Source organism: Physeter macrocephalus, chromosome 4 (assembly GCF_002837175.3).
Source record: "Physeter macrocephalus isolate SW-GA chromosome 4, ASM283717v5, whole genome shotgun sequence".
In the NCBI taxonomy this organism is placed as follows: Eukaryota; Metazoa; Chordata; class Mammalia; order Artiodactyla; family Physeteridae; genus Physeter; species Physeter macrocephalus.
In genome coordinates this window covers 141,402,548-141,414,640 of record NC_041217.1, presented here as the reverse complement: position 1 = coordinate 141,414,640, position 12,093 = coordinate 141,402,548, and the positions used below count along the sequence as shown (strand labels likewise).

At 35.6% G+C, this 12,093-nt stretch overlaps 1 protein-coding gene across 3 annotated transcripts in view; it reads right to left on the bottom strand.

Moving 5' to 3' along the window:
• Nucleotides 1–12,093, bottom strand: part of EPS15 (epidermal growth factor receptor pathway substrate 15) — a 181,413-nt gene that overhangs the window by 68,041 nt on the left and 101,279 nt on the right. For all 3 annotated transcript variants that reach the window (XM_028489404.2, XM_028489405.2, XM_024119749.3), the window contains one exon: nucleotides 2,116–2,188. In XM_028489404.2, the coding sequence (XP_028345205.1) occupies nucleotides 2,116–2,188 (73 nt within the window). The remainder of the gene's footprint in view (nucleotides 1–2,115; nucleotides 2,189–12,093) is intronic.

Genomic DNA, 12,093 nt, shown 5'->3' with positions numbered 1-12,093 from the left:
TGAAGTTCTTTGATTCTGATAGTTATTAATAAGCTCTAGTAAACTGCCTTTTGCCAGAGAAATCAGAAAATAAGTATTAGGAGTTGAAGTTAGTTACAGATCTTAATTATTCATGTTATTCCTAGCCTGTGCCTCATTACCAATGGCTAAATCAGAGTTAACTCAATAGGTAATACAACATACTTGTTACCATTTTCAGGTAAGTTGTCTTGCTCCAGAAAATTGAAAATAATCACTAAAATGAAAAGTTTTAATTACTTGTAGATGTCAATTATCCATGTTATTCTTAATCTAGTATCTCATTACCATGGACAATACAACACCTGTATTGGGGTGGAATGAGTAATGAATCTACTAATGCAAAGCTTTAATCCTATTTTTTTTTTCAATGAACTTGCACACTCAACCATTAGAACTTGGCCTATACTAACCACACCCCAAGATATCTTTTATTTACAGCACCTTATGCAAAAAAATTCAACAATTTAGACTCCTCTGTCAAGCACACATTTTGGATTCAGCAAAGCTTAAGAATTAACATATACCTTACCATCACCACTAAGTAAAAGAAGGACAAGCATATAACAAAGCAATTTTGACTGATAACAAAACTTCTATAAATATAAGAAATCAAATATTTGAGGGTAGCCGATTTAGCCTGAAAAGAACAATGTAAATTTTAGTGTTCTCCCAAAGCGGCTATTTAAAATTCACATCCTCAAAAGATGCAATAGTGAAAAACCATAGATAGATGTACACAAATAAAAAAATATTGTCTACTGCAAAAACCTTTGTACTTTGAAACATTATCTAGCTAAATTTAGAAGCTGTCCAATATTATATCAGTAACTATATCTATTGCTTCAGATTGAGAAAACTTTTGAGATTATTTTATCTTCCATTCTTAAGCTATTTTCAGCAATAACTGCTTCAAGTCTATGACTCTTTTGCATTTCTTAAGAAGCTCAAAAATTGCACAAAAATAATGTAATTGAGGTAACCATTCCATATCTCACTACCACAAAGAGAAATATATTAGTGATGATCTCTTAACTTTGTACCACCTTTAAGAAAATTCCAGAATAATAAGTACAATAATAGAATCAACTTCTAATAAGAAGTCTCTCTCTCTGGCTTCTTCCTCAGCCCCTCAGTAAATCATTCTCCCCACCCTAGCATGGTCCACCTGTCAGACAATCTCTGGTGAATGTGCTACATTAAAACAAAATAATGGATCTAACAATTTTAGAGCTTTTGCCCATTTCAAACTATCAGGACAAGGAAAGCCAACATACAAGTAACATGTTAAGAAATGCCCATCCATGAGCTCTTACTGGCAACTGCTACCAGTGCTTCGACATCCAACCTCCTGTATGTGCTGGTGTGGCATTTAAGAAACGGTGCTCCAATAACCTGATCACATGCATTGCTTACTGCTCTAAATGCAACACTGCCCAATTTTCTGTATTTTTAATGTTTGAAATACCTCTTTTGCGTCATTTCCCAATCAGAAACTGAAGTTTTATTGTCTTTTCTATTTGTAAAATGAAGCTACTTAGCACTTAGTGAAAATGAATTAAATCTCTTTATGCCAAAGTTTAAGATATCCTGGCTACTAAGCAACTTACAAAATACTACTGTAAATTGTTCCATATCATTTCCCACCCTATCAGTATTATGAGAGACAGTCCTTTAAAATACTAGGTCTCCTAGCTAACAAAATCTCACACCCATGAAAAAGCAATCTGCGTTTTCATGATGATGATGATGATCTCACTCATTCAGTTTTATTGATGTAATAATATTTATATCATAAGTCATTCAAACTTACCATTAAGGATATAATATGCAGATAAATATCATCTTAAAATACCTTTAAAGCTAGAAATTTACACTGAAAAATACTGCTTGATCACTGTAGTGTAACCTTTGCAGGCCAGAATTAGGAGAAAAATAATCATTTTGCAAAAGATAAAGATTTATATCACATAAATAATAGGCATTCCCTTGACCTACTCATCAATACCACAACCATCACATAGTAAACGACCCCATACATTTAAAATGAATCCTCCTAAATCAGATATGGAATACTGAATTTTACAGTTCACATACCTGAACCTCGCTTGTTCTCTGTTTAATAGTATCTTCTTTCTCCTTAAGGTCCTGTTCCACATTATTCTTTTCCCTAGAAGACCAGCAAACAATGCAAGAATATTTGAGAACATCAGCTACAGCCGGTATGGTTATCCATCCTCCTAATCCTGAATCGTTTTTTAAATACATAGTGAAACATTCAATTTTTAAATGAAGGGCAGATTTTTCTACCCTCTTTTAATTGTTTATGGAATAGAAATCAATATAAGCTCTGTTTGTAAAAAAAAAAAAATCGCTTTCTCACTAAAATGTGGTGAAGAGAGAATAGATTAAAAAAGGAAGAGGAGAAAAATAATCAATGAAAACACTCAGGTTTCACTGATCTCACTGTTGCTATGGAAATGCTGTCCAATGAAAATTGCTGGTGAGAAAAAGGAGGAGTTGCATCAGCTCTGAAGCTTAACCCTTAAGTATCACTGTCAAATAAAATGAAAATGGCTAATAGAAACAGTCAACAATATTAGGGAAAAGGACATTTACTAAAGTGTTACTTTCCTCTTAAATCTCACTTGTGTGCACCAATTTTAGAATGAAACAACACAGAAAATAGAAAAAGATTGTCAAAACACAGGCCATTTGCTCTATTAAATACCAATCTGCTCAAAAGCTATTTTAGAACCACCCATAAATACCAATTGATCAAATATATAAGACAATGTACACTAAGTAAAAAAAGAATCACATTAGCATTTATCTCTTTCTACTCTTCAGGTCAAACATGTTAGGATCCACTTTTAATTTGAAACATCATTATCTAAAGTCTTATACGCATCCATGAGAGCTGGATTCCTAATGTGAATCTTAAGCAACCTTAGATTCAGAATTACAAAACAGAGCTATTTTTTTTTTGACATAATAAATTTAAATGCCCGTTTGTACTGAAATCTACCCACCCCACCCCCACTCCTTTCACTTTCTTTTTCCACAAAATGAGAGAAAAAAGCCATAGATTTCTGCAGCAATACATTTTTGGGGTGGGGGAAAGGTAAAAGAAGGCAATAAGAAGGGAGGATGCCATTCAATAAGTCCTCCAGATTAGTACTGCAGAGTTTCTTCTTAGAGCTTCATGACTATATTTCAGTTTCATCCCAGACATAACCCAAACAGAGGCTCAGCCTCCATTAAGCTGAGGCATAAAGTGAGAAAATTACACCAAAGGAGATACTTAAGGGACAACTACATGCTACATTTATATTTCTCACCTTTTTTGAGGTGAGATTTTAAATGCAGACAAAAATCAACTGTTTTGGATATGCAGGTGCAATGCTCTTAAGATTTATATGGGAGGAAAAAAAGCACAATAATAAAGCTATTTATATTCTGTTACTTTTAAATACTTGAGATGGCCAAGGCGCTCACTAACCGTTTGTCGATGGGTCAAAATGTGGGTCAAGATGTCAGTGGAGATTTTAAACATTCTCTTACCATGTGAATCATTGTTGCAGCCCGTTACTCCCATAATACCTCAATCTACTTATTAAGCAAAGCTCATTCCCCACTTCCAATCCTTATAAAATTGAAAACTAGAAAAACACAGGAAGAAACATCTAAATACACTCCACAAATTCTGCAAGTGCGATCTTGGAAATTTTTTCTTTCCTCCTTATGTGAGCAGAAGAGTGTTTTCAGTCCTGCCGCAGCATGTCAAAGATTAGTCACATGAAACACTAGCCTCCTCCCTTCATCCCAAATCCTCAGGCATTCTACACTAGGTCAAGATCAGCTCAGCTCCTCCTTTCTGAAAGTAGTTAATGACAAAAACAGAAGACGCAACATGGAATCATAGACCAAAACTGCACACACTAATGTGCATGTTTGTACTCAATCCTTTCTTGCTCCCCTGTTAACTGCTGTCACTGTGTCTGCTCAGAAGATAAAGTGTGCATGCAGGAAAACAGGGCTGCAAGAAGGCAGTGAGCTGACTTAACACAGCCAAGACACAAGAATGGGAGAGCAAAAGAAGGAAGCTCACTTAGTGAAAAAAGAAAACAGATTACAAAGGACTCTCAGCTCTAACCAGCAAACAGTCTATGTTTGGCTAAAATGGAGGAAGCTTAGAAAGTACAAACTTCTCTTCATAATTTTGGGTGTGGCAGGGGTGTGGAGTGGTGGTGATGTCAAACATCCTGAAGACCACTCTCAACTAAATAAAATATGGGAATCTTTAGGGATTAATTTCTCTTAGTCTGAGATCAATTAAACTTAACTTTCAATCCCCTTTTATCTAGTAAAATTCTGGTCTCATAAGTCCTTTCATTACCAAAACCAAGTAGTATAACATAAGTACTAAACAGAAAACTTTAAAAATAATAAAATGACCAGTTATATTACTTTCAATAAAAAACATTATTAATGAAAATCTGTCCTATAAACCAGACTGAAAAATCAAATAATTTTCTCATTAATTTAGATTATAATTTCAGAGATACCAAATTGTTATACTGTGGTATTCCATAGACACTTAACCTCTATAGCTATCCTTCTCATTTCAGGCAAGTAAAAATATCTAAACACACATTTAGGTACACTAACGATGGCTGACCATGTTCTTTACATCCTCCTCTCTTTCAAACAACAAGTGTATTTTTCTAAAGGTGATGGATACATTAGTCAATACACGAATATCCAAGCATTCTGTTTAACATTAGTAATTTAAATTTTTAATTCTTTTCAAGATTCTGTGCCACAATAAAGACATTTAGATGCAGTTTCCTAAGAAGCCCACCAATATATGTGGATAAGACAGACATATACTTCAAAACAGGTGTGTGAGCATTTTGCCGCTTATCTTGGACATCAGGAAAAGCTATTGCCTTCACCTTAATAACTTCTAAAAAAGGGAAATGATCCTATACACCCTCCATTTTAGACTATCTCTCTGGCCCTATTCACTCCCAAGATGATAGCACATCCTGAGGAATCCACAAATACCAAAGCTATAAAGAAAGGCCAGAGAAAGAGCTCCCTGGTGTTCCAAAAGTTGACTGCTCTGATTCCATGGAACCTAGTATCTGAACCAGGAAGAAATGCAAAGCCCAAGCTAAGCTTTCAGGAGCCTGAAGTTGATAACTGCATAAACCTACTATGAAGTAGGCAAAAGCCACTCACAAGACTGGAGACCAGGATTCTAGTCTGGCTCTACCATGAAATGGTTTTTCTGACTCTATTATTTTTCACTCTGCAGATGCTGATATCTCTACCATCTTAAGATCTGTAAGGTGAAATGTACAAGATATCAAGTAATTAAGAAAAAAGCAGACTTTGAGCCTATGCTATGGTTTTGTTTTACTCATAATATTAACACTACTTAGAATTTTAAATAATATTGATGGAGTAATTTTTAAATATGTTAAAAGGAATTATGGGGTATAAGACAGTTTATAAAACATTGATCTTGTCTTAATAATCAAAATAATTGATGTCTACTTTTAGAAACTTACTATATGATTTTCAAAGCATAAGACTTGGAGTAAAATATAGTCCGGAATTCAAATACTGGTTTCATCACAGGTCATCTTTGTTAAATCACTGTAGCAACAGCTATTTGTTCTGGTTGACCCTCCCTTCTCCTAGTACTCAGCAATCTTTCTTTTAGGAGACTGCTCCTCTCTCCCTATTATCTTTCTACCCATATAGTTCAAGTAGAAAATGCCATCTTTTTACAGACTCAAATTCTCTGAGTAATAACTGGCCAGGGATTAGCTCCTGACCAAAGCTTAACCAGTCACAGCTTCCCACCTCATAATCACAGGAATTACCTCAAGATTGGGCCCACGATCAAAGCCAAGGTGGTTAAAATCTTTATCTAGGATGCCTTTATTTGGAATTAATGGAAAACCACTATTACCACTACCATATCTACTGCTACTAACAATAACAATTATTGAAACTAGAACTTATTAAGTATTTACTATATGATAGGTGTTATGTGATAAGTACTTTACATGGATTATTTCATTCATTCTTAAGAAAAATCATTCCTGTGAAATGATGAAGATGGGCAAATGTAGGTCAAGATGTTGTTGGCATTTGCTGTCTCTGTCTAAAGAATAATAAAATTTTCATACAAAGAAGCAGAGGTGAAAGGCAGGAGACACAGAAATATGGAAGGGCTTAAGCCCTGCCTATCACCCTCTGTGACAGTTAACTTTATGTACTAACTTGGCTGGGTCATGGTACCCAAATATTTGGTCAAACACCAGTCTGGATGTTGCTATAGAGGTATTTTTTTAGATAAAATTAACATTTAAATCAGCAGACTTTGAGTAAAGTAGATACCCTCCACAGTGTGGTAGGTCTTACCAAATAGTTTAAGGCCTTAAGAGAAAAAAACTGAGGCTTCTCCAAGGAAGAGGCAATTCTATTTCCAAACTGTCTTCAGACTCGAGCTACAACATGAACTTTTACCTGAGTCTCCAGCTTATCATCCTGTTCTAGAGATTTTAGACTTGCCAGCTCCACAACTGTGTGAGCTAACTCCTTAAAGTAAATTGAAGGTAATATCTACTTTACATATCATACACAAAGATTGTTGTGAGGAGTAAAAACGAGAATACACAATGGTACCCAATACATCCTTATGCAACTTTAAAACCTACGTATTGATTTAACAAATACTGAATTCTACTACAAAACTGTCACTGTGCTGTACTTTAGTGATACAAAAAAATAATGAGACAGACACTTTCCATTAAGTGTATGTGAGGGGCTGGGCAGGAGAACGTAAAAAGATAACTGCAATGCAGGGTACTGGGTGCTACAACAGGTAAGTACAAGGTGCTGTGGGAACACAGAAGATGGGTACCTGCCTCTGGAGAGGGTCTGAAAAGGCTTCCTTGGTATCAGTGAAGGCAGGATTACGGAATGGTAAAAATAAGCTGTGCAGACAGTAAGTGGTATATTTATCATATGGTATTTCAAAAGAAATTATTCCAGCCTGGGAATGCTTTGTGACAGAGAACCTTGAAGACTCAGTTAAGATGAGGCTTCAGTTAAGCCTTGAAGGAAAGATCAATGTTGGGTAGAAAAATGGCATTTCAAATGCAAGGGAGAGCTTATGCAAGAAAGCAAAAAGGATGTCAGTACAATGGCAGACTAAGAGGTAAACCAAGAAGAAAACTTCCCAAACTTGATGAAATACACACATCTACAACCCAAGAAGCTCAACGAACGCTAAGTAGGAAAACCCACAGAAACTCACACTGAGACAATTATAATCAAATTGTTGAAAGACAAAGACAGAATTTTGAAAGCAATAAGAAAGGAGAGGCTTTTCACGTACATGGGATCAAAACTAAGGTTATCATTGGATTTCTCAGCAGAAACCTTGACATATTTAAAATGCTGAAATAAAAAAGAAACTGTCAACTGAAAATACTCTATCTGGAAAAACCTGTCCTTCAAAAATGAGGGAAAAATTAAGATATTCCCAGATAAACAAAAGCTGAGGAGTTCATTACCATTAGACTTGTGCTATAAGAGATGCTAAAGGGAGTCCTTCAGATTGAAATGAAAGGAGGCTACTAGACAGTAACTTGAAGCCATACGAAGGTATAAAGATCTCCAGTAAAGGTAGATACATGGACAAAACCAAAAACTAGTACTACTGTAATTTTGGTTTACAACTCCCCTTTATATTTTCTATAAGATTTAAAAGACAAATGCATAAAAAATAATTATAAAGCTATGTTAGTGGATATATGATGTATAAAGATGTAATTTATGACATCAACAACATAAAGTGGAAGGGACAGAATTTACAGAAGTAGGATTTTGTATACCATCGAAGTTAAGTTGATATCCAGTCCAATTAAATCATTCAGTTTGGGATGATAAGATTCTGGAGATGAACAGTGGTGACAGCTGTGTAACAATGTAAATACACCTATGCCACTGATCTATATGCTTAAAAATGGCTAAAATGGTCAACTTTATGCTATGTATATTTTACCACAGTGAAAAAATTAATAAAAAAGAAAGCACAGAGGTGAGGAAATTCTAGACAGCAGACTAATTTATCTAAGATGGAGGGTTCATGTGTGGTAAATAAAGCTGGAATGGTAGATCAGGGTAAGATTATAAAAGAACTTCAGTACTGGGTAAAGACACACAGACTTTTAGTTCACTGGCAATGGGAGTACCTAAAGATTTCTGAGTTGTGCTTTTTTAAACTCTGAATGGCATTATTTAACAACATAGCTCTTCTTTCTCTGCTGGCTTCTGCTCTGTGGGGGAAGAGAGAGGAAGCAGAGGCTCTTATTACTGAGAAAGCTGATGACAATTGCTAGAAAAGCAATAGAACACTCTGACTCTGCTTATCTTGGGAACTGTCAGAAGTCTTGAGATAGATTAGAGTAACAACTACAGACAGTTGATAAGAAAATTCTGGCGTGTAATTCAAACCAGTCTGAAAGTTAGATGGTCTTTCACTCTAAGAATTCATATTTAGTTGATAAAAACTTAAGTTAAAGTTTGAGAGTAAAGACATTGATTTGCACCTTAAGTTTTTAATTTCTTTGCCTTAAATATATAATCATTATATAACGACATATTATTTCATTCTTTCAACAAACAGCTATTGAGTATCTACTACATGCCAAAAAAGATTAAACCAGGGCCCCTACTTACAGTTTTCTGGGAAAACAAACATAGCCATTAATTATAAAACTGTTAAGATAACTGCTATAGGGACTTCCCTGGTGGCGCAGTGGTTAAGAATCTGCCTGCCAATGCAGGGGACACGGGTTCGAGCCCTGGTCCGGGAAGATCCCACATGCTGCAGAGCAACTAAGCCTGTGTGCCACAACTACTGAAGCCTGCGCGCCTAGAGCCTGAGCACCGCAATGAAGAGCAGCCCCCACTTGCCACAACTAGAGAAAGTCTGTGCGCAGCAATGAAGACTCAATGCAGCCAAAAGTAAATAAATAAATAAATAAATAAATAAAAATATTGTAACAAATTCAATAAAGACTTTGAAGAAAAAAAAGATAATTGCTATAAAAGTTTAAGTGCATTCGGTCCTATGGGAAAAACTAAACTTCTTAGTTCTAAGAGGCTGGCTTTTTTTAATGAGCTTTAGTTTTGAAAAAAAAAAAAAGTCCGAACGTATTCATGGGCATAAACTGTTGAAAGCCTAACTGGAATCAGGAGAAAACACAAACTTTGGGGTGTGGCTCACATGACCACTGCCCTGTCAGTGGCAGAATCCAAAATTAGATGTTTCACTTTTTAAAAGGAGAAATGAAAGTTTATTTTGCAAACCCCAATTAATTAATTTATTCTACTTATCTAGCAGGACAAAATGAGATGAAAAAACTCAAAGAAAAGAAATGTAAGACTAGAACTTGGTTTTCGTAATTAAAAAAAAGGGATAATAAAGTTGATGGGGATGACTAATTTATATTATATCTAGAAATACTTCGGCACAATTCCTACCACACAATAAGTGCTTAGTAAATGTCGGCGATCATCATCATCAGCATACAATTTACTAGTATAAAAGTAGAACATTTACTGGCTTTTTGGAAAGTTGTAATCAAGCATCCAGAGTGATGGCAGTTAGGACTTAAGTATGTTGGTAGAGACTGACTCCTAAATCCTTCAGGAGCTGAAATTTCTTGGTAGATATTTTTGTTTCCCAAAGACAAACTGAAACACATTCTAAAAAGTATTGCTCTCTTAAAAAAGGTAAGTACCCCTTAATAAGCTACCAGTGCCACAAAATAATACAAGCAAATAAAACGTAATTTTTATAGAAAACAATTGATTCAGACCAGAGCAGTCCAAGAGAAATATGACACACATGTAATCTTAAATGATCAAACAGCTATATATTAAAAAGAAACAAGTGAAATTTATTTTAATGTTTTATTTAATCCAAGATATCCAAAATATTTACATTCTTCTTTTGAAATCCAGTATATTTTATACTAATGGCACATCTTAATTTGGATTAGCCATATTTCAAGTGCTCAATAGCCACATGTGGCTAGTGGCTGCTGTATTAGCACAGACTCAGACTTGAGCAAGGAGGGTTTCAAATAAGGGAAGTCTCCCTAAGCAGAGGTTTTAAATGATGAGCCACGTACTTTACGTGAAAACGAATTAAGGTGCCTCCTTACTATCAAACGCATACTACAATGTAGAGCTTCGATTACTCAATCAGTAACGCCATTGCTGAGGTAGTCACAATTGAGACCTTCTAGTATCAGTACCACAGGGCCAGAAACAGATCACGTTGGATTTTATAAGCAAAAGAATTCCAGATTCGACAGTATAAGCAATGCTCTCTCCAGAGCTACTGTTTTCTCACAGTATTTGAACTAAACTAAACCAAAAACATAATTAAAAAAAAAAAAATTCAAACCATATGCTAACATTGCCTGAAATATTTTTTTAAAAATCAGTTCTTATATACGATTGAGGTAGAGATATATATATTTAGGAACACAGATTCTGGCTGCCGAGCTACACAGTTGCAGTCTCCAACTAGGGAAGAGAGTGCTCATTCAGCTATTCCAACCAATGTCTGCAGAGCACCTTTCAGTGAATGCCGTGTTCTAAGTGCTGAGCTAGGTTTTGAGGATGATGATGATGATTACTAACATGCATTGAGAATTTACCATGTTCCAGGAACTGTACTAAGCATTTTACATGGGATTATTCATACTTCTATTTTACAGATGAAGAAACTGAGGCACAGATAGTTAAGTAACTTGTCTAAGTCATGTCAGGAATCAAACCAGGCAATCTGGTTACAATGCCCATGCTCTGAAATAATACTACACTATACTGCCTAATTAGAAATTTTAAGAGACGGTACTATCACACAGAGCTCAGAGACTACTGGGGAAAGAAATATAATTCAGTATTTTAAGTGTTCGGAGAGAAGGATATTGAGTGTTCTCTGAGCTGAAGTGGATATCAAGGAAAACTTTTTAGAAAACTTGTCCATCCCTCATCTGAAAAATCAGAATAAAACTGCTTACCCTTCAACCGTGTTGCAAGAATTGAATAAGAGAATTTATATAAAGCAGGAATAGCACAATGCCAAATAACTATTATTGTAATCATCTTTCCTGTTTACTGGCCCAAGACCAGGATAACAAACTGGCCTGACAGGATGTAGCTTTTACTTCCTGATGTTCTTGCTAAAAGGACAGAAGACAGGAAGGAAGTAGAAGCTGGTAGAAGACAAATAAATATTAACTCCTGCCTCAGCATAATCCACCACCACCACACTATCTAAGAGACTGAAGCAATTTCTTGGTATGTTTTGCCTTTTCCCTGCCACGAACTTCTCTATTTGAGCCACTTTACTTTCAGAACAAGGCTTCTCAAAAATTGGTCCATGGATAGTTTTTAAGGGTCTAGGAACTCCTGAAATAAATGCAAAACGGTGTACATGGATAAACATGTTTTTTTCTGGAGGCAGAGTCTAATAGCCTTTATCAGATTCTCAAAGGAAATCCCTGACACAAGAACAGGTTGGCAAAATACGAAAAATCAGTCCATTAACCTTCAGGATTAAAAATCCTCTTGCCTACAAAATCTTCTTCTATAGTCTTCAAAATAAGCTATTATTCAGAAGATCATTTGCTTTATTTCAACATTTAGTGATGGTTTCTAGTCTGCCATAAACTTTGCAGGAATTAAGTCTGGAAAATATTCTAACATTTATAACAAACTTTGATTTATTCATTCAACCAACTAACCTGTACTGAAATTTTGTGGTGTCAGGCACTGTGTGCATTAATTTCTAGACATATCCAAATGAATAAGACAGAGACCCTGTCCTGAAGGAGTTCAAATTAAAACCAAAAAAAGACACATTAAAAAAAAGATCCCGGGCTTCCCTGGTGGCGCAGTGGTTGCGCGTCCGCCTGCCGATGCAGGGGAACCGGGTTTGCGCCCCGGTCTGGGAGGATCCCGCGTGCC